Source organism: Vidua macroura, chromosome 8 (assembly GCF_024509145.1).
Source record: "Vidua macroura isolate BioBank_ID:100142 chromosome 8, ASM2450914v1, whole genome shotgun sequence".
Lineage (NCBI taxonomy): Eukaryota > Metazoa > Chordata > Aves > Passeriformes > Viduidae > Vidua > Vidua macroura.
The window spans coordinates 24478469-24501037 of record NC_071578.1 but is presented as its reverse complement, the minus strand read 5'-3'; the positions used below and the strand labels follow the sequence as shown (position 1 = coordinate 24501037).

Sequence of the window (22569 nt, the reverse complement as noted above, 5' to 3'; positions counted from 1 at the left end):
AATAAGAAAAAAACCTTTGATTAATTAATTACTTACAGACTTGGCTTCAGAGATGTTTGGAAACATTTCCCAATCTTTAATAATCTCTGTGCTAGTCTGTGATTTTATTTCCCAACTATTAGTCTGATTTACCTTGCTTCTTCCCGAGCCAAAATCTCCAGTAGTTTTGACATGTCTCCTGGGCAGTCAGAAATCACGAGGGAAAACCTGCACACTCTGTTATCCAGGGTCAGGGCACGAGCTATGCACTGTTGCAGCAAATGTAATTCCAGGTTTCCGCTGCATATAACAACTGCCACTCTAAAAACAGACAGAAAAATAAGAGTTTTGATTAGCACTTGCCTGTGTAAAGGAACTATAAATCATAAAGACCGTGCCAATATCAGCCTAAGGTCTGCCAGAGCCTCCCCTCAATAACTATTACAGGTTAGAGGGCTCCTGCCTCAGTATCCATTGTGAGCAGGTAGGGGAGGCCTAGAAGTTGGCTGCATTAGTTGGTCTGAAATGTTTTCATTTCACATTTCCTGGAGATTTGAGTTTTGTTAGAGATAATTAGCTGGAGGACTGTAGGTCTGGGTTTCACGTTTTAAGAATTTGACATAATTCTCACCTGGAAGTTGTAAGTTTCAGCCTCTTACTGCTCAGACAATGTGTATGTTCAGACTTTGTGTAACTGTTGATTAAATTCATCACAACACCAAAAAAATGAGTGCAGAAATATTTGAAGTGCAAGTGAAGAGCCACATGATCAGTCTATGAAATTCTCTCTGCAGAGTCAAACCTAACCTCTTTGCATTTACCGTTTTATTTTAGCTGTACTGAAATACATTGCTGCTCTGTGTGTACTGTCAGTCTCTTCCAAAGAATTGTCTCAGTATTTTAGCGTACAATGCTGTGCACTAGAAATTTTATTCTGTCTTGAGGGCATGTATGTTTAAATGTTTAAATACATTCTGGACTATGACCTGAGCCAAGGCTCAATCCACTTAAGTGCTGAGTCCTCAAGCTGAGAGGCAAGGCAGCACTTGGCCACATGTTCAGCACTAAGCACAAGGATAATCCCCCTGACTGTGTGGACAGTTCTCAGGACTGGGAGGCAGGTGCCACTGGGTCACTGCAGCAGACAGCCTAGCTCCTGTCCACCACAGACAGGGCTGGATCCCACAAGTGGAACGAGAGGAGACAACAGGCTGAGCAGAGCAGGACACTGTCCTGGCAGGTGCAACAATGCCTCATGGAGCTGTGACTGCCTTTCCCCCAGATATCTGAGAATTGAGGAAAGGGACAAGATTTGTCAGGTCTCCAGGCTGGCATTTGTCTGGTTCAGCACAATCTTACCACCTGTGACAGGTCCAGTCAGTCTGAAGTTTCTGCCACCAGATGAACCCCTTGCCAGTTCAGGGGCAGGAACTGCCTTGTCACCCACAGAACAAGTAGATTGCCACCATTTCCTAGGACCAAGGTGCTCAGTCCCATGTTTTTGCCAGTTCCCTGTTTGCAGTGGCTGCTGTACCTTTTGCCCTTCAACTCAGGCAGCTTCCCTGCCACCAGTGCCGCAAGCCCAATGGCCCCTTCTGCATCAACCGTGGCTCGCTCGTACTCCAGCAGTCTCAGCATTGAAATGAGGATGTCCTCCTCCCTGAAAGCAAGAGACTTGGGTCAAAACAAATCACATCAATAGAGTTCCCAAAAGCAGAAGATAATACATTTATGTGTACTGGGTTCTTGCCATCCACCCAGATACATGTGATCCCAAGGTGGTGTTACAGCTGTGCTGCTGGGCGTGAATGTACATCTCAGACTCATTCTTAACTGAAAGACAGGATGGCTTTTTTACTAGAAATATTACCTAACTCCTAGTGGTAAGTGTATTTCACAAATGTGGCCTTTTTGTGAAGATGTAGAAGAGGTTTGTCAAGGGCTGCTTTCAAGTATTGTAGAACACAAGGACAAGTTTTACACCCAGAGCATGACCAGGTAGTGGTGGCAGGTGACATTTTGGCCAAAGGGTCAGTTTGGACAACACTTTTTGTCATATCACTTAGTTTTAGGTAGTCCTGTGAGGAGCTGGACTTGATAATCCTTCATGGATCTCTTCCAATTTGAGATATTCTGTGATTTCTACGGTATGTGGGTCTGGGTTCAAAGTCTTCAGTGCCCCTCCTGGAAGGAAAGGTTCTCCATCCTCACACTCTCCCACGTTGCATTTTTCTTATACAACAATGTCCATCCCATATTATCCATGTCACTGTTTTTCTTCACCTACCTCACAGCAACAACTTTATCCACAAGCTTCCCAGTCAGCTGCAAAGAATTGCTGCCAAAGCAAACTCCACTCACATCTGCAGATTTCAAAAGACAAAAATATGAATTTGGCTGCTTTAGACATATTCAACATTTTTTAGAGTCCTGGCTGGTTTGTGCCCTTAATGAGTGCAGCACACTGCTGGTACATGACCTTAAGTTGCTTGATTTTTTTCACATGACAGAAATGTGTTTGGTAATGAAAGACCAAATCTCACAAGAAGATTTGGCCACTTTGGACCCCTTCAAGAAACTTCTGATACTTCACTGGCATTGCTGCAGTGTGAGAGTGACCCTGCAGCCCAGTGCTTTCCACTGTTCAACAAGGACTGAAGGAGAGGAGACCCAAGCACAGCACTGGGCTTGTTAGCTCCAGCAGGACAGCTGGCTAGGAATGCAGACACAGGCAGAGCTAACCAAGAGAAATTACAAGTTTCTTACAAAACTCCCATTTAATCAAAAACTTCCAGAGATTTGAACATCAAGCAAACAGGATGTTCTTAAGTTGCTTAACAGATGAGGTTTTTTGAGCAAAAGATATGGAAACAACTCTACCATTTATAAACACTTTTGTTCTGAGAACAGTTTTGTGTCTAAATATTTAAGCACTGCATCATTTTCCTGCCTTTTCCCAAATCAGTTTTTTACACAAGAGCTTTCCCATTGATTTCACTGGTTTAGATGCTGCATTGTGAGCACAATGTTCAGACAAATACTCTCATATTTCTAAGTATTCATGTGCACTGGAAATAGTATTTTACCCCATTAAGGTGAGAGGAAAATGTGGCAGAAGGTGCTCTTACAGCTTGAACTAAATGCTGATTCTTCAGAGAACTCCCTTAAAATATGTTTGAACTGGAATAATAAGAAAATAATATAGTTGGAGAAATCTGTTACAACCTTTATTTTACCTCCAAAAGAATACTGCATTTTCTCACCTCCATAGAAGTGATGATTGTTGCAGGCCTGGTCGTCATTTGGGTGGCCAGCCTTTAAGGACTGTTGCAATACTGGGAAACTTTCAGATTCAACTCCCTGAGGAAGAGAGATGTTGTCACTTTTTTATTGAACCAGTTGTAACAGAAGTTGCCACCAAAGTAGATAGCAAAACCTACAGAAAGTTCCTCTTCAAATTAACAGTTAATTTCAAGTGGCAAAACAACCATGCTACTTATTCCGTGGCTTACTTATGACCAAATTTTTCCAGTAAGAACTTATTTCAAAACACAGAACCGGATTTTATTTGCTTAGGAAGAGTCTTCCCACACTTTTCTCTTAAATCCAGCCAAACAGCCAAGGGACAAGAACCTCCCTGGTTCTTACAGGGTCTTCTCTGAGGCAAAGCCCATGGGATCAGATAGTTCCTGTCCCCAGCACAGGCAGTCTCTGCAAGTCTCACTAGATACCAGCGTCTTGTGTAAACAGCTGTGGTGAAAGCCACCCAAATACGATGCTTAATAGGTGAAAGGCAACTTACAATTACAGAAATATGTGGGTTGAGGTGTTTGAGTGCAGCAGCTGACCCTGCCAGCAAGCCACAGTGGCCTCCTGCAGGGAAAATCACCGCGTCCAGCTTTGGCACCTGCTCGTACATCTCCAGCCCCACGGTTCCCAGGCCTGACAGGTACACAGCACTGTCCTCCCTGGGAGAGGAAGGGCACAGATCAGCAGAGGTCACAGCTGTCAATGCAGAAATAGTAAATCCATCTACTACTTTCAAGACATTGTTCAGCATATAAAGATAAATGTGAGAGTAAATCAGCAGCACATGAGGGGAGGAGGTGATGCAACAGGACGGTGCCATCAGGTGGACCACAGCATGCTGCTGCCTACTGGGAGAAAACCTGTGCCCTACTGGGAGAAAACTTGTCCCCTACTGGGAGAAAACCTGTGCTGTAGACAAGCTCCTCAAAGAGTCTTCAGACTGAAGAGCACTTAACTTCCATTGTTATCAGGGGTCAACAGAACTGGCAGGGAGAAGTCATATTTCCATTGCCATCACTTCCTTCAGCTTCATAAATTTTAAATATTGCAGTCTAAACTAAAAGCAAAGCCTCAAAAAAAATCCCCTCTTTACTTATCAGTGGATTTAGTGTTTGTGATGAATGGAAATTTTCATGAGATTTAAGCAGTGTGTTCAACAAATATCAAAGAGATTGCTAGAGTTGTCTTTCCACACTTCAGAGCCAATATCTGATACCTTTGCATTAAGCAAAGCATTTAGTCATGCCAAAATATTCACTGGTAAAATGCTTTCAGGCAAATGTAATATAAAGTATAGGGACAAGCAGCATCAAAAACATTGAAGAAAACTTGACTATACAGTCATGACTGACTTGGATCTATTTCTAAAAGCTGGTTTGCATTTTATTTACAAGTTAGCAATGATGTAAATGTAGAACATTTACATCATAGACATATAAGAAAAGAAATATGAGCTCTCTGTGCATTCTGCTTTTTCTGGGAAACAGAATTGTAGATCCAATGACTGTACTTGATTTACTTGATCCAAGGATGTTTGGGTACTAGGAAACTGTTTTTATTACTGTACCTGTTAGGCACAGAGAGGCTCAGTGTAGGAGCACAGAATTCCTGCAAGGAGGAGAGCAAGGCCCTTGAGAAGTTACCTCACATATATATCAAGACACAGAAAATTCCTCAGGGCAAGGGTCTATATAACTACATAAGAGAGGACAGGATTAATGAGCTTCCACTCCTGTAGCACAGCCAAAGACAAAGGCAAGGAATCGTAGTGGAATGAGTCCTTGTATTTACTGTCTTTATCAAGATACTGAAGGAGCTCTCTCCTCCTCTTTATATGTGGCAAAATAGATCACTGGCCTCCTGAACATTCTGGAGACTTATTCCCAAATAAGTTTCAGATCCAAGTTTGTGGAGCTATCCCTGCCATAGTTACATGGGGTACAAGGGGACCTGCAAAATGAATAAAGGCTTGGGATATTCAATGAAGAATAAAACCTCTCTAACAACTGAAAACTGTCCAAACAAGACTGCTCTGAACATGGAGAGCTGTTAGCAATTTGAATCAATATTTCAGATCATCATATTTTCCTTGTTAACATCCAGTTGAAACATCGGTTCACTGATTAGCTTTTATAAGAAAATGGGTGGGTTTTTTTGCATTTTGACCGATAGCTTTTGCTTTTTGAAAGTAAAAAATATATCATATGCCATTGAGGCAAAATGAAGGAAGAGGGCAGATAAATCTAAAGATTGTAGACTGAAACAAGCATTTTTGAGCCAGAGCAGCTAGAAACTTGGATATTTGCCTTCTGAAAGGTGTGATACATCAGCAATCAAAGATGGGCTGTCAGGCTTTAGTTTTCCAATGAAGTTTTGGTATGGCAGCTACAAGGCTCTGTTCCTATCTGTTCCAAGTAAAGGACTCAGAGTCTGTTGGATAAAGTAACAGAGTAACCAGATCACAAATGATCAGGTTTGGTCAGTATTTAGATATGGAGTTACACAAGAAAATAATGGGCTCTCAAGGATGGAAGGTGTGTAATTCAATCTGCACCACTCTTTTCTCCCTGATTCACAAAGGAATCTTTCTCACATCCTCACAGAGGTACTGAGTTAGTTATTGGCAATAGTCACATTGCATTTATAATGAGGCCCTGAGCCCTCGTAGTTAGTAAAAATTTCATGACACCTAGGCAGCAATTAGGCAGACTAAATGATTGAATTCCAATTTGAAAAATCACATTTCCTTCCTGGAATTCCCCAGGAAGTTGCAATTGAGCAACAAGTGTCCTTCATCTATTTGAATTCTTGCATGGTCGTTTTCATGCCACAGTGTTTTAATTGCACTGGAGCAATGGGCAGAGCTGGCAGTGACACACCCAGCTGCAGGGCATGGCCCGTGCGGGTACAGCCCAGCCCAGTCACGTAGGGTCTGCTTCAGGAAGGGCAGAATGAATTCCTGGGTGAGGAGACCCAGAGACCAAATTGTTAGGGATTGTATCCAAGCTAGAATTAAACTGAAATAAAATGACATTTCACAAGTTCCATTCTAACACTCGGGAGCTCAGCTGGTATTTCACAAACAGCTTTGGCAAGTGACAAGAATGTGTGTCAGACCCACATTGGAGAAGAGTGGCTATCCAAAAAGGCATACATTACACTGGGAAATATTTCCAGGTCTACACCTAACAAAATATTTTTCATATATCCCATTATGAAAAGCCTCATAATTGAAGTGGAGAATTTCTTCCTTTTTTTTTTTCTTTTTTTCAGTGAAAAATTGCATCTGTGAAGTTTTAATTAAAAACAGTCTCAGATTGAACAATTTGTTTCTTGTAACCTGAAACAAATCAGAGTATTGTTAACAATAGTGTGTACATTTAGAGTTCCTCAGTGTTGGATGCTGAAGTTCTACCCAGGCATTGCCCCTGGAGCTTCATGAACCTGGAAAATATCTACCTTATGTAACTTAAATGATTATTTAGGGATGAGGGGAAGATTAAACATCAAATTACAATAAAATAATTTAGTTCTTATGTGTGAACATGATAGTTGATGCAAGCCAACTGGAGGTTAACACATCAATTGAAAAATGGCTGACTGATATTTGGGAACCACCAAGATATGGAAAACTGTGGTTTTCAAAGGAGCTTAAAAGTGTTTAAAATTCAGTGGGATTCAGGGCACCCCATTCCACACTGAAAATCCCAGTCTGGGACAAGACTGTGCCCATGGTGGCACACCAGGCCCACGAACCAGCCCTGCGTGTCACTGGCTGGTGGCAGAGCTAACAGAAGAGTTGAACAGTACAATTTGTAGTATTGCCTTCCCAATACACCAGCTGGGAAAGAAGTGAGGACTTCTTCTGTTCTGCTCATTCTGGGATCTTCTTCCCAGCCAGCACCCCTCACCGTTACTGCTTAAGGCAGCAGTGCTGGGAGCTGGAGGGGAACGGGCACTCCCTGCAGGAGATGCCATACAGACACCAGGAGTGGGATGAAGCCTGCACAGAAGCAGCAATGGTAGAGGGACAATAACATTCCAGCCCAGGGTATCAGAGGGATCACTGTTAATGATTCACCTCTCTGTGCTTTTGGAAACCTTTCTTGAAGAAAGGTCAAAAAAGAAAGGGGGTGGGGCAGGGGAATGCCTAAGAGGCTACAGTGAGTAAAGAGAAAAGGGAAAAGGTATGAGTTCTAAGCAGTTTTGCCCATCTTATTTATGTTTTTTGTTGCATCTGCCTTGTCCAGTGACCTCAAATAGTTCAAATTTAGATTTATGCTCATCCTTAGCTACTTTAAATGTATGTGTGAAGTAGCCTTTTAATCATCTTTTTTTCAAGGCAGTATCAGTATTGTTCCTCACACCAGATATGTGAAAATCTTAGAGCATTAACCTTCTCTTGCTCCACATTATCCCACTGACCCTTTGCATTAAAGATTAACTTTTACCCTCCTAACTTCAGAGACCAGAAATGAGCACCAGCCTAAATGCTTTCTAACAGAGTTACTAAAGAATTAACCTATAGCCACCATCATATTAGCCCATAGAAATCCCTAATCACAGAGTTTGCTTAATTTAGGGGTAGAGAAGAATGTTTCATTTTGGTCTCCATCCCCAGCTGTTACAGAAAGACAAGATTTGTGCCTGGGAACACGTAACTGTCCATATTCCAGGCAAGAGGAGCATTTGGATGAGCTGTGATAACGTTTTAATGAAACTAATTGCTTTTGCAGAGCTGTGCAGGCATCCAGTGAGATCTTTCTAATGCACCTGGCTTTCACTCACTCTTCCAGGTAGAGGTAGCCGTTCTCCTGCGCCAGCCTCCGGGCGTGCACCTGGGAATCCTTGGCTGTGGTGCCGTAGGAGATGACCATGGCTCCGTACTCGCGGCACATTTTCACCCTGGCCGGAGCCGTGCTGGTGGACAGGATGACAAACACGGGAATACGGAGCTCTGAGGCGTGGTAAGCAACAGCCATGGAAAAGTTACTGTCCGAAGCCACGATCACCCCTTTTCTTTGCTGCTCCTAAAAACCAGGGTTGTTGTTGCACATTAGACAGTGTCACATAGCTGCCCCATATGATCCTGGATCATTCTAATGATCTGCCTTCCTTTTTTCCCTTTACTAGCTGACTGAATTGTGATATTATGGTACACTATATGCATGTCTGGTATGATCTCAGGATTTACACACAAAGCTAAAACAGCACGAGATCAATCCCTGTGCCTGCACTCCTCTGGGTTCAATTCTTGCTCCATGGGAAAGAGCTGAAAAATTCCAACTGATCACAGAAGAGCTGATAGCTGATCCCCCAGAGCTTATATCTCAGCTCTGCCTGTATGAAATTGTTTCATTTCAGGCTTCCTTTTAATAGAAGATTTAATTTACATTATTGCAAAAGGCAGGAATAACCACTGCTCTGGGCTGCTGTCTCATGCCTATTTTAACAATTATTACTGCAGAGACTCCTATGACAATGGCAATAACCTCCTATGACAAATGATAAACAAGCTATTCATGTAAGAAAACTGAAATTCATTACAAAATCAATTGGTGATCTAGATCTTTGTCATCACTCATTGTAATTCAATTTCATCACCACTCATCAGTTTGGTGGTTTCAACACATCAGAACTACAATACACATAAAAACACTTGCATCTTAATGCCTCAGGAAAACGCTGATGTTTCCATTTTGCAAGCTTTTGTTTCAAACATTTTAAAGAATTTCACCAGCAGATCAGCCAATTGTAAATAAAGTATTATTTTACATTCAGACCTGTCTCTGTTCACATGCTGTGTTCAGTACAATGATTCTAAAGACAAGAAACACTGTGATTTGATGGAGATTAGAGGTAAATTTATCTTCAACTCTGCTCCATTTTCATGAAGCAGAACAATCTGCTTCCTTTTGAATGCTTTGCTATACCTGAGGCAAAGACATCAGAAGGTAAAGTACACCTCGTTCCTTCACAGACCCCGTGTACTGGAGGAACTCCTTCTTCAGGTAGATGTCCATTCCATACTGCTTGGATAGCCTAGAATACTGGAGTAGATAAATAGTATTATGTCAATATATCTACTATTAAGAAAAATCTTCCACACCCCATCAGCTGCCTGGTGAGGCATGAATTCTACTGCTATGTATGAGCTCTAAAAAGGAAAATTCATCTTCTGGTTTCTTTATAAATTCACAGCAGTGTGCTGTTACCTACCAGGTCCTTCTGCTTTATGGAAGTGATTGTCAAACTGACAGCAGCGAACTATGGACCACATGCCATTAAGAACTCTGAAAATAGAACTTCCTTTGGATCTTACTGTTCAAACACTGGCATTAAAACAAATATTTTAAATTGTCTCAAAACCCATGCTTCTAGTACTTGCCAGAACTGGATATTGAATACCCAAAAAATAAGGTAATCATCTAATAGATACAAAAGCCATCAGAAAATATCTCCTTGAGCCCCATTATGGCTCTGCTATGGTTTCTGCCACTGATTCACTACTGAGTGTTGTCTATTTTGCATCCTAAGGCCAGTAGAATATTAGTATAGACATTTCTTACTCCAAGAAAAATGGAAACAATAAAAAAACAATTTCCCAGGACTGCATGTGCAAGGCAGCAGCTGTTTGGAAAAGCTTAGTGCTTGGAACAGAAATGATGCCTGAGCCGAGGCGAATTAGCAAGCACATTACATGTGATGCAGTGCCTAAGTGCATGATTTTTAAAAATTTTTGATGACAAATATTTGTTAAGCTTTATAATAAGACACTCCCAGCATACATCAACATATTAATTTCCCATTACCATTTTCATTAAACCAAGAGTTTTACCCAAGATAACTTGTGAAACAGAGCTGCAGTAAGCCTGTGGGTGCCAGCTCCCCCCGCTTACTGCAGCTCTATTTCAGAATTGGCTCCATCTCCTCTATTGGCTGCCAAAGCAAATGAGGCCCTGGTGATTTAGGAGATCAAGTCCTCATCTAAGATAAGTCATGAAGTGAGACAGATCCAAAAACAGCATGACAAAATATTTATCTCAAGCAATTATCTGGCAGTGTCATACATACAACGTATAGTGTACACACTAATATGTACTGACATGGTTTTCAGGCTGCAGGACTTTCCAAGTGAATTTATAAACTAAACATATCTGAAGCAGATACCTGCTTTAGAGTATACAGTCAAACTACATGTTTCAGGTGAACGATTCAAGGCTTTTTAGTGGATTTCCTAGCACATGTTAAGTTCCTCACCCATAGGTGGGGCCAGATTCTCTATTTTGCTCCTGAAAATCCTGACATAAGAGCTACCACTTGCTGCTCCTTTGCAAATCTGGCTGCAGAAACTGAAACAATGGAAAGTGCTTAGCACACTAATAGGATAATAGTTTATCCCTAAACATCCTAATCTATGGAGAATGCCTATGCAAAATAGAACAAGAACACCATAAAAGAAATGTTACTAGTGCTTCACATACCATACTTGTATTTGTAGAGAATCTTTGATTCTAGAGCAAACAATCAGAAAAAGGATTTAAGGAGATTAATCCTGTGCATAATAAATTTGCTAAGTCTCCTACATTTAAAACTGTGTCATTAAGTCACTCTCCTACAGGAGTGGTTTACTTTAGTTTGATATTTATCTTTAATTTTGATACCCGGGATTTTAATTCTTTAGGTTATCCTTTTTGTCTTCCTTTAACTGAGGATTTTTTCATATAGCCTAAATATAGCAATTCCTTCTAAGAAAGCATCTATGTGCTATTTGCAGTTGAACTGACCTGATGTGTGACCTCCTAAGACACATGGAACCGGCCTGTAAGATTTCCTTTTAGTCACTGTGATCTTATCTAAGGACTACAGATACCATGTCTAAGGCACAACACACAGCACAGCCTCCCTCTGGCATCCACAAAGCTAACACAACACAACCCTTACAGCTCCTTCATCAGTAGCCAAACCAGGTTCCAACTTGATGTCAGTTCCTAGTTTTCTTATGCTTACTTCCTCTTGGACATGTTACAATTCACTCATGATGCCATATCTCAGCTCCAAGGCAAACTCCTGCCTAAGGAACCAGGATGTTCCATCCATGGTTTTATCTGCAGGTTAGAAATCACCCTGCAAAGAGTTTCTCCCTTCAATTAAATAAATGGATTATAGTCACACTCACTCTTTTAGTCTAAATAAATGTCCTTGAAAGGGCCTCTTATCTCTATACAATGAGTTAAAATAAAGGTTTTCTGTTTTTCTTGACATCACTCTGTGCTTTTGAAACAATGCATGAAATGCACTAATAACTTCAGCAGGAATATTACTTTGAATAACAACAGTCATGGGCTATTTTCACACTAAAATATATTGGGGTTTATATGGATATAGGTTTTCCACTATTCTGATAATTTTAAAAGCATAGTTCATAAAAAAAGACTGAAGAAAGTGAGACTGTTTAGCTTGAAACAGTAAATGCAGAAAAGGGATACAACTGGGTTGTATAAATCTGCCAGGGACACCCAGGAGAAAGGAGTTATTTAAGTTGAGGGGTGTCATGGTTTAACCTCATCTGGCAACTAAATATCATCCTACCACTTGCTCATTTCCCTTCCCTGGGGGAGATGAGAATTGGAAGGGTAAAAGTGAGAAATCTCATGGGTTGGGATAAGAACAGTTAGTAAGAATAAATAAATAAAATAAAAAAAATAAATAAATAACAACAATGTAATTAAAAGGAAAATAACAAAGAGAGATAAATAAGACCCAAGAAAGACAGCTTATGCAATTGAAAACAATTGCTCACCAACAACCAGCTGATGACCAACCAGGCCCTGAGCCACAGGTTCCCAGCCAATTTTCCCCCTAATTTTATTGCTGTGCAAGGTGTCATATGGTATAGGATGTCCCTTTGGTCAGTTGGGGTCAGCAGTTCCAGCTGTGTCCCCTCCCAACTCCTTGTACATCCCCAGTCTTCTCACTGGCAGGATGGAGTGAGGAAAACACCTTGACTCAGTGTAAAAGCTGCTCAGCAGTAACAAAAAACATCTCTGACTTATCAAAAATATTTTCATCACAAACCCAAAACACAGCCCCATACCAGCTACTGTGAAGAAAATTATCTCTACCCTAGGCAAAACTTCCCTGCAGTCCAGCCAAATTTTTTGTGCCACCTTACAGCCGCAAGCTGTCTTGTACCACATCCTTTGGCACAAGACACACTTCTTCGGTAATGTGCTACAAAAAGCACAGCTGTCCTTATTTTGGGAATGCTAGGCTAAAAAACCCACAGTGGAATTAGTTATGATGTCTCTGGATCAGAAATTGGGAACAAAGACAACTTTGAGGACCTAACCACTACACTCCAGGGACTGCTAACCCCAAGCAGATTGCAAAGTTCTTACCCTGTGCATGCCAGAAAAACAACCCACAAGGATTCATTGAGAGCGTGATTTGGGACTGCTGCTAGGAATTGCCATTTGGCAAAGGCACTCTTTTCACCCACCAAAAGGAAAAGAGATTACCCAGAGAGCCCAGAGTAGCCTGTATGAAGAGCTCCCAATGGTAGAAAAACACTATGAAAAAGTACAGAAATACAGTACAGCTGGCCATTGTACTTCTCTTATGCTTTAGCAGGCCTTGTACATTGATGGGATATCTCAGTCATTTCTACACCGACAGGCGCACATATTTGTGTGCATCCTTATTTTGCTGAAGGCACCTGTGGCAGAAATACCTGGTTACAGAACATATCCTGGTTGGCCTGACTGAGAAGGCAAATCTGTACCTTCAAAGCCTCCAAATATGAGGGCTGGTTCCAAACCAGACCCTCCCACAAGAGTGCTTACCCAAGCACTCGTAGTCTGCCACCTCCAACTCAGGTTCCTTCTAGCAGGAGTTTTTCACTGGGAGCATAATACCACAGTGCATTAAGTCTATGCCTAATGTGGTTTATCCTTTGTTTACAGGTCACTGCAATCTTTGAGGATTTAGGTTAGTGTAAACAGATAAGAAGGAAATTATTATTGACAGTTAAATGCAATTAATATGAACATGAGTCTTCTTACACAGATCTATCTGCTGCAATTCACACATACCCTTCATTTCTGATCAACTTTCACAAGGAAAATGAAAAGAAACACAGAGAATACAAAACCATAAAGATTCCCTACCATGCAGGGGGTTTTCTGAACACCACACTGGATTTTGAAGGCTGCTGCACTAATATCTTCAAATCGAATCAGCCTGTTACAGCTTGCCAGGCTGGTCCTACTGCTTGGCTGAGGGATGCAGGAAAGGGCATCCCTAAGTAACTCCTCATTTCGGCTCACTATCTTCATTTCCCAGGTCTTCACATCCCCGTTCAGGTAATCCTCCTCACCAAAATCCTTCAGTCTCTCGGGGTTGATAGAGGGTGGCTTCTGCCCAATAAGGCCATTTCTTACGGGCACGTCCTTACAGCAGTGAAGATCACAAACTGCTGGGATATCCTGTTTCTTTATTTTATTGTCATCCCTGAAAACAAATAAAAGAAACTTGTTAGAAAGGCTTGGATGATTAAAGGCTTGATATTTAGCATTTTAGAAGGATGCACATCTCAGTTGCTCTTTGCAAGCCGCAAACAGGCAGAGTGAGTTGCTACTGACATAATACCTACCTGTAGGTGCACTGAAAAATATTGTAACCTTCCAGCTGTTAGAAAAGCCACAAATAACATGTGGGCAAACTGTGAAACTGTCCTACCCAAGAAAATAAGAAATATATCATCTGTGCTGTCTGGACAGCAAGACCTTCCTTAGTACTCAGTATTGAACCGGCAGTGATCCTAGTTCAGTGCTTCCAAAAATTTTGGAACAACTGGAATTCTATTTTCTGTACACAATTCTATCTTTTTCAAAAAAGGCAAGGAGTTGCTGCAGACCATTCCCATAAACTATTAATAGCAGCAACAAAAGCCACTACGTTGTACACAAGAGGTCTGCTCTCTGCCCTTGCATACTTGCAGAGCGTACTCTTGACAGCCATCAACTGCCTCGTGATGGGAAGGAAATTACTTTGATAAGATATAATAATTATATCCTCCTACAGAGCTAAAGAATTAGGTCTTCTGATCTGTGGGTTTACATTTCATGGGTAAATATCTGTGTAGATATGGCAGAAATGTGATGGCACAAAAAATCTCCTTCCCCAAGAAACATACGAGAGACAGCACTGCTAGAAAAATTTGCCAGATTTGCTACCTTCAACTGCCTGACTCTATGATCCACAGTGTTCAGTCCACAAGGAACAATGTACTGTAGTGCAGGATTTTGCAGTCCTGCTAGCAGATAAATGCAAAGCTTCTAGGAAGTCTTGGAATTTGGAGATTATTATGGGGAAAGGGAGCATTAAGCAGAAGACCAGTGATTTGGAAAAGAGCTGATACCACCCCTGGTTTGTGGCTGTGATTAGACAGACGGTATAAGCTCCTCTACATGATTCACTATTAATCTATTTGGTTGAAATGGTTTTCTAAAAACAAACATGTTAAATGATGCCAGAGATTCCAGCATTATCTCCAACAAAATCTATTTACCTTCTTCCTAAAATAATTTGGGTCTAAGTTTTGCAGCTATCCATCAACAGGACTGGCTAAGGCACATTTTACAACAATGATCAACACCATAATATGCTTTTTTAGCAACTTCCAAAAGAATTTTAAAATATTTAGAAACATCTCTTTTTTGAGCAATTGCCCACTCTGGGCAGTATCATCCATTTCCTTAATGGTATCAAATAATCTGTGCCAGTAGCTCTGGTTCCTATTACATTTCCAATTTTTCCACTGAGGAATTCACATAACAATATGGGAAACATAAAATGTTTTATTATTAGAATAAAGTAATATACCGTAGCATCAATCATTCTGCATATCTTCACAGGAGAAAATTTTTGTAGCAAGATCTTCTCTCTCTAAAATTAATGAGAACACTAATTTTCTAAGATAAATAAAGTATATGCACATTTGTAACCTCTTTATGTTGAAACTTGTGATCTAAAGTATTTTCCCAATACTGTATCTTTAAGCTGATACAGCCTAACACCAGGTGTTCTGCTTTCAGATCAAGTAACTTATCAAGGAGCTCTTTTCTACACTTTTCTGCATCTCTGCTCCATTGGGGTTAGACAGCTGGAACCCTTCATAAAGATGTTAAGCTTCCAGTGTTAGCTCGGGTGCACATTATTAGTCTGCTTAATGCAAAGCTGAGAACCAGATCAGATTGCCTCCCTGTGAACTTGATAGAGCACAGCCCCCAAAAAACAACAGCAGCAGCAGCATCCAAGAGGCCACAGTGCTGGTAGAGTCCATTCCATACGTCTCCCTTCCGAAAAAATATTTTCCATATCACAGACTCTCATAACCACTCCAAAAGGAAGAACAGATAGGTCTTATTTCTGAACATACTGTCTAAAATATTAGCAAGCATTTGCAATTAATTATGTTCTTACACTGGAAATGCTTTAAAGGGGTCTGTGTAGGGTAAAAAAATTAGGCAGATCAGAAATGTGCGAGTTTATGGGTCACATTTTTTTAACCAACTGGCATTTGAGATGGAAGAACAATTCTCATTTTTCATTGCATCTGTTGCAATCAATAAGTCTATAAAAACAACCAGCCAAAGATGACCACAAGAAGTTTATCAATGAAGCAGGATTCTGTGAAAAAGTAGAAGTGCATGGTAATGCCTCATCACACTAGTGCCATCAAATCTGAAAATAGACTAAAATGGTATATTGATTTTTTGCCCTAGTCTTAGGTTTCCCTTTTTTTGGCAGAAAAAAAAAAAGGAGGGAAGTGAATCAGATTCTCAGTCCTTGATGTGCAGTACCATTCTCATGACCAGTGAGTATCTACTCAGTACTCCAATGGAGAGAATACCTTGTTACCATTGGAAAAGAGGAACAGAAATCAAACAGCTGGAAAATATGTATAGGCTTTTCAGGCTTGAGTTAGGTTTAGAGCACATTTGAATTATTACCATCTTAATATTTAATACAAAAACTATCATACATCTGCATCTGAAAGTCAGCAGCCTCTTTATCAAGGGGATGTCATTCTACTGTATATATATGTATTGCATGTATTTATTTCAGAATAACTTTGATTCTTCTTCTACACCCACATGTTTCATTTACATTAGAGAATGACATTTTCCCATATTGAGCCCACATGGATGTGCCACAGACCCTCCTAGAGCTCTCAAGCTCCCAAGGTAAACAGTGGGCTGAACTTTGATCACATGTCACAAATGGGCAATTAATGGCCCTGTTTGGTCAGAGTATGTCTTGCCTCAAAAGCATTCTACATGCCTGGCAGAGATTTATATGGATTTCTTTTATAGGAACAGCCAAAGCAGGCAGCAAAGCATGCAAGTGCTCACAAAAAACACAGCACGTGACTTCTCAAGCACACTCACAAAACCAGCAACCATGTCCACCAGATGAAGATCTGAGCCAATATAAATACAAACCCCAGCATTATAAAGCACTGTTCCTTTCAAATGGAGCTTTTCCTTTTTTGGAGCTTATCTCAAGTTTTCATTAAAAGGTCTGTTTATTTCCAGACATAAAACAAATACCCAGCTGGCAAGCTTTGTTACATGGTTATAAATCACAACATTTTACCTTTAAAATGATTAGTAAAAGCAAACATGAAAATACAGTTTATAAACCTACTTTTTCAAGAACAGCTGCTCAGCATAACTGGAAAAAAATGAGAAGATCCATATGCAGACTTTCCATAAACAATTAAGGCACAGGAAAAAATATTATTTGTTTAAGTAGATAGCTATACATATTTTAAAATCTCAAAGTCAATGCAAAAACAGTATGTACCAAAATGTACTCCTACAATAATAAAAAGTAACAACTTGGAATGAATCATTTTTCTATTTCCAGTTTGGTTTTTCAACCATACTGATAATATTCATCAAGTTAAACAGCACTAGGGAAAAGATTTAAAAATAACAATATTAACAAACTAAGAAAATGATAAAACCAGCAAAAATAATTTTGGGAAGATGACAGGCAATAATGCATACTATACCTAAAGACCACAACTGTTGCCTTTGTTAGACAGAGAAGTGTCCAAGTGTGCAATGATGGACCATTACATGTCCCCATTGTGAAGCACATTCAGATTGCCTCCCTCAGGACCCGCAAAACACACAAAACAGATTAAACTGATGCACGGGATCTCCTCAGCTTCTAAAACTGAAAGAGCAAAATCTGCAAAATCACGCATGTCCAGGGAATAGCAAAGTGTGAAAGACTAGTCACCATTCTGCCCAGTATAAATGCTAGGGGGAGATGGTATTAAAGTATCAGGTAGAAAATTTAAAATTTCCCTTCTTAGAGAAAATAATTATCTCACAGAACTCATTGCAAGGGGACTCTACAAAGAACAACAATGTAAATAGCCTCCTAAAAAATGCACAACTAAATGGAAGTAGTGACCAATACACACATCATTCAAGAATTAATCTGTGACTCAGGAAGCCCCTGAGCATTTGGCAAACTCTATGAAAGCATGTGAGAGAAAGTGTCTTAGGTGGCTTTTATTTTTCTCCCAGTTCTGTTACTGGCCACCCCTAGAGAGAGGACACAAAGTACACACAGTAGGACTGCTCTTTGGCCTGACCCAGTGTTGCCATTTTATTGCAGATGTACCCAATGCCAGCAGTTGGCCCATTTGGCAGCTTTTACACTTTCAAAATGAGTCACAACAGCATGTTTTGAGGCAGACATGAAGTGAAATTATAGACATACATTCCCATGTACTGGTTCACAGATGGAAATTCAACTGTCACAAAATGAAACTAATTTTAATATAAAACTGAAAACTCAGCCTTTCTTTGTCATTTCTACAGCAGCTTTTCTCATCTGCATTCACAGTGATACGCATTCACTATTAAGAGGGACTGACAGTGTTGCAAAATGTGCAAGTATAAAAGTTTTCTTAAGCAAGGATGTTTTTGATGTTTGATGCTTGTGTATTTTCAAGTCTAATCAACAAGAAGGGAGATTTAATCCGTGAAACAGCAGCTAACAAGCTCTAAGTGATGTTCATGTGCTAGAAAAGTAAATTACTTGTTGGTAGAATTGCCCCAGTAATGTTTAAGGCTTGACATGCTTCAGTGATCTCAGACCTCACAGGAGATTACCAAAGCTTGGGGAGAAGGATGTACCACTGATAGTGGACACAAAAAAAATAGAGAATTTATGGGCCCCAAGGGCATTTGGCAGAATTCTCAAGACAAAGGAGAAACTAACAAAGCCAACTCAGCAGCTGTGCTGAAATCAGCTCGGACTGGGTACAAGATGATCCTGGAAGGGGCAGATTGCAACCACGAACCCAAGAAACCACTGACTCAAAAGAAGAGAAAGACTGAGCACAAGGACTAATTAGCATGAGAAACAAGAGAATCATTAACCAATAGAAGAGAGAATGCTAATTAATAAGAGAACTTGTAGCAAATGAAAGCTAATTCTTTTGTTTGTTAAAATGTATAGATAGTAAAAAGCATTGATAGTTGGTGTGCTTGATTTGTGGAACCCACAGAACACCCAGGCTTGTGCAACTGTCAAGTATAATGAATGGCTCTCTCAGTGTGTAATTACTGGCTTGTTGCACACTAGGTAAGGAATTGGATTTTTGTGGACAACAACAGTATGGCACAAGTTCTGTGGAATACTTTAGCATCCTTATAGGCCTGTGCCACAACAAGAAGTTCCAGTTCCAATGCCCAGCTTGGGCTGAGCAGTCACAAAATGTTAAGCTTGAATACCACTTCAAACTCATATGCACATGTTCTCTACGTGTGGATTTTAATTTTGTCCTTTTTTAATGTTTTGGGTGTCAGGGTCTCTTAAGGTCATATGTATATGCTGCCATCATCTTCAGGCTCCCTGAAGACTTTCCTGGAGCATGCTGACCAAGAGACATTGGTAAGATTCAGCTTTAGACATGTTTGTCATCTGCTTTCAGGTAACTGTGCTCAGATCTTACACCTGTAAGTTCAGAATACGTGTTAAGGCAAAAGGTGACCCCATTTAAAGTCACTTCTGCCTCTTTCCTCAGTGTTGAGCAGAGATGGGTGATGTACAGGGGGCAAGGCAGGGTGAGCAGCCTGCTGCAGGTAGCAGTCTGCCTGGCTTATGACTGCAATGTGGCTGGGGCTGGGATCTCCTCTTACAGGAGTGAGAAAGAGGCAATCCCAGGATATGACAGAGAGGGCCCTTTCCCTCATCCAAATCCCTTTTACCCAGAACCTCTCCAGCTCCATTAATCCTTCTAATTCCATGTCCCAGCGCTGTCTCCTCTGACCCTTCTCGCTACCTGAGCTTCCCAGACCCTCTGATACTTTCCTTGTTTGTTGCAATCCCCTTTTCCAGTAGCTCATAAACATTCCTGTTCCATCTCAACTCCTCCTCTACCTTTTTACCCATTCCCAAATACATCCAAATACTGCAAGAGCAGCAATTCTTTAAAGCACCTCAGCAACTTGTGCAAGTGTGACTTTATGAAAGACAAATAGTAGAAAAATAGAGGCTTGCTGAGATAAAAGTATCAAGAAGGATCATACCAAATGTCATCTTCATTACCAGAAATTCCAGGTTATGCACTCAATAGTGTCTGAGTGCCTTGCACACCACTACAGGGTGACAAGTAAACTCCTGCAGGCACAGGGAAGGAACACAATAAATTTGACAATTCTCTCTCTTTGACAATAAATTCAAAACAGATCAAGACAATACTGCACATTAAATATGACTGTCTTGAATTGTCATTATTTTGATATTGAATTATCAGTATTTTGTGTAATACTAGTACTTAGAAACACCCATTCAAGACTGCATCACTCCAAGTAGTGGCACATACAGGATGGAAATATAAAATGCATGTCTGACCTTTATATACCTAAAGCCTTTGCAAAGTGATTGTAACTAAATCACATAGGAATCACCAACACCTTCCCCTAAACAGAAGGACAAGTTCAGCAAATGTGAGCTCAACTTTATTGATGGAAACTGGGACACAGCCAGATCCAGTGACTTGCCTAAGACTTCCGCAGGGCTATTTATCAGTGTCTTAAAGACAAGGTCGGGGCAGAGTAACCAGCTTGGATGGCAAAAGTGTAAAGCACTGTGACCATCCAGCACAGCTACATAATAACCAAGCCTTGACACTGAGCAGGCCTTTAGAACTCTACTCACCATATGCTGTTCTGACAAACCTGTATGATGCTGCACCAGCAACACACACAAAGCAAGCTCAAGCTCATGCAGCAAACAACCAAGGTGTATTATCACCTCTGATAAAATCTATCCTTACTTTTAGCAAGTCAGATCTAGCAGAGCCTGAGCCTAGCACTATATATGCTTCCATCTGTGGTCATAATCTATTGCCATTCTTCTGTACACACTATGCACGTGTCATTGCTTACTGCTGGCAATGGCAACTGGGTGTCAGCTGCTAAATAGAAAACACTAGGAAAAGCAGTCCGAAAGCAAGAAGAATTCACAAGGCCACCCATCACAGAAATGCTGAAGCAGAGGTAACCAACTGTCCCTCAAACAGACTCATCCCTCTCAAAAGTTCCTACAAGACATTCATGGCTGTGAATGTCAAATGATCACTATTCAACACTGCACAGAGTTTGGCAGCTAAAACTTATTAAGCAATTAAACTTTTTCCTAAGTTGAATGTATTCTGAGTCTAGAGGTTTTCTGGTGACTAACACATCTCCATAATTCACTTCCAATTAGGAACTAATAGCATAACTCAAAATAGAGGAAAGAGTGGTCCTGTGCTGAAAGGAGAATCACAGTGCACTGCAGAACAGGTCATATCATGGGTGACTTTGGGCAAGCCCTTTTCACAGTGCAGACGACCTTGTCTTCTCCTTTATTAACAGCATCAGGCCCACTGAAACAATTTATGTCTTAAATGTTAATAACATCTGTGACAAGGAGATGCAGGAAATGAGAATTGTTCATTGTTTGTACCACATCTGGCAAAACCAGAGAGTGATCTCAATAGTGGTGTCCAGATAATAAAATGGAGGGGAAAACAAACTATGGAAAAGGTTAAGAATGAAGTTACACAACACCACCATGCCATGTGTGTGCACAGCTTCAGCTCATGCTACACAAGGACACTAGATGACTCAAATTCCAGCTGCACCATCCAAGTCTGAAAACAGGAATTTAAGATCACCGTAAGCACCATAACAAAGACAACCACAGAACTGTAATAACAGGATCTGACAAGGGCTATCCCAAGACAAATTTTCAACAGTGCACTGGCCTGTCTAGAGTTATTTCTGATACCGTACTCATGAAGAAATAAAAAAGCTGAACTCTGTAGGCTAAAAATATTCAAATCTCCACCACTTCTATGGATAACTCCAAGAGCAACCCATATCCACAGAACCCTGGGAGATTATGGAAAATTACAATTTCCTGGATTTTTTTGTTAGGTTTGATTTTCTTAAAGAAATTAAGGAAAGGAAAAAGAAAGCATTACCTATACAGCACAGCGACTAAATAAACAACGAGGTGAAGCAAAACTCCAACTACGACACCATAAGGAGGCAGGAGGGGTCCAGGGGTTGTCATGTCCGTGGGCCTGGCCCTGGGTGGACCCCGAGGGCTGACCATGACCCCTGAGGGGGATAAAGGAGCACTCTAGCTCTAAGTCAGACAGCAATATTCTCCAACCTTTGCCAGAAAGGATCGTAGTCTTCGTCTTCCCTGGAGCGGTCCCTGGGACTTCTGTTTTTTAAGACCCTGAAGTAGATAAACTGTGCTGCAAAATTCATTGTAATTCCTGCTGCAAAGCAAAGCTGGGAGACTGCTGGCAGGGGACACACTTGCCTGTGAGAAGTGTCAGCCCTGCACTGCCTGGGTGGGAAATAGCAGGCAATGTGCTGTAAGCAGCTCTCAGGGCTGGCTGGGGGGGGAAGTGCCTTTGGAAGAGATGGCTGCTGCTATTTAAAGAGATTTATTCAGAGCCCAACCTGTCCTTGTCAATTTGAGTCAGGGCCTGGATTATTCTTGGGTGACGCTCTGTTAGCAGGACACTTGAAGCTTTAGTTACTTACTGCTTAGCTGTGGAGCATGATCCCAGCCAGCTGCAGGGCCCATGACTGAGCAGCAGGACTCTGCTAGGCAGAGCAGCAGCAAAGGGATGCCAGGTTTGGGGTGGTTGAGTCTCTGCAGGGATCCTTTAAGGCAGCACCA

At 40.9% G+C, this 22569-nt stretch overlaps 1 protein-coding gene across 1 annotated transcript in view; it reads right to left on the bottom strand.

Annotated features, from left to right (window-relative positions):
- LOC128811117 (putative threonine dehydratase) overlaps nucleotides 1-21987 on the bottom strand; it is a 32718-nt gene extending 10731 nt beyond the window's left edge. The window contains exons 1-10 of the mRNA XM_053984432.1: nucleotides 21854-21987; nucleotides 17002-17028; nucleotides 13458-13800; nucleotides 9222-9338; nucleotides 8077-8318; nucleotides 3782-3947; nucleotides 3243-3339; nucleotides 2267-2342; nucleotides 1514-1639; nucleotides 133-300 (exon numbers count right to left, since the gene is read on the bottom strand). Coding sequence (XP_053840407.1) covers nucleotides 133-300; nucleotides 1514-1639; nucleotides 2267-2342; nucleotides 3243-3339; nucleotides 3782-3947; nucleotides 8077-8318; nucleotides 9222-9338; nucleotides 13458-13800; nucleotides 17002-17028; nucleotides 21854-21987 — 1496 coding nt within the window. The remainder of the gene's footprint in view (nucleotides 1-132; nucleotides 301-1513; nucleotides 1640-2266; nucleotides 2343-3242; nucleotides 3340-3781; nucleotides 3948-8076; nucleotides 8319-9221; nucleotides 9339-13457; nucleotides 13801-17001; nucleotides 17029-21853) is intronic.
- Between the last annotated feature and the right edge of the window lie 582 nt (nucleotides 21988-22569).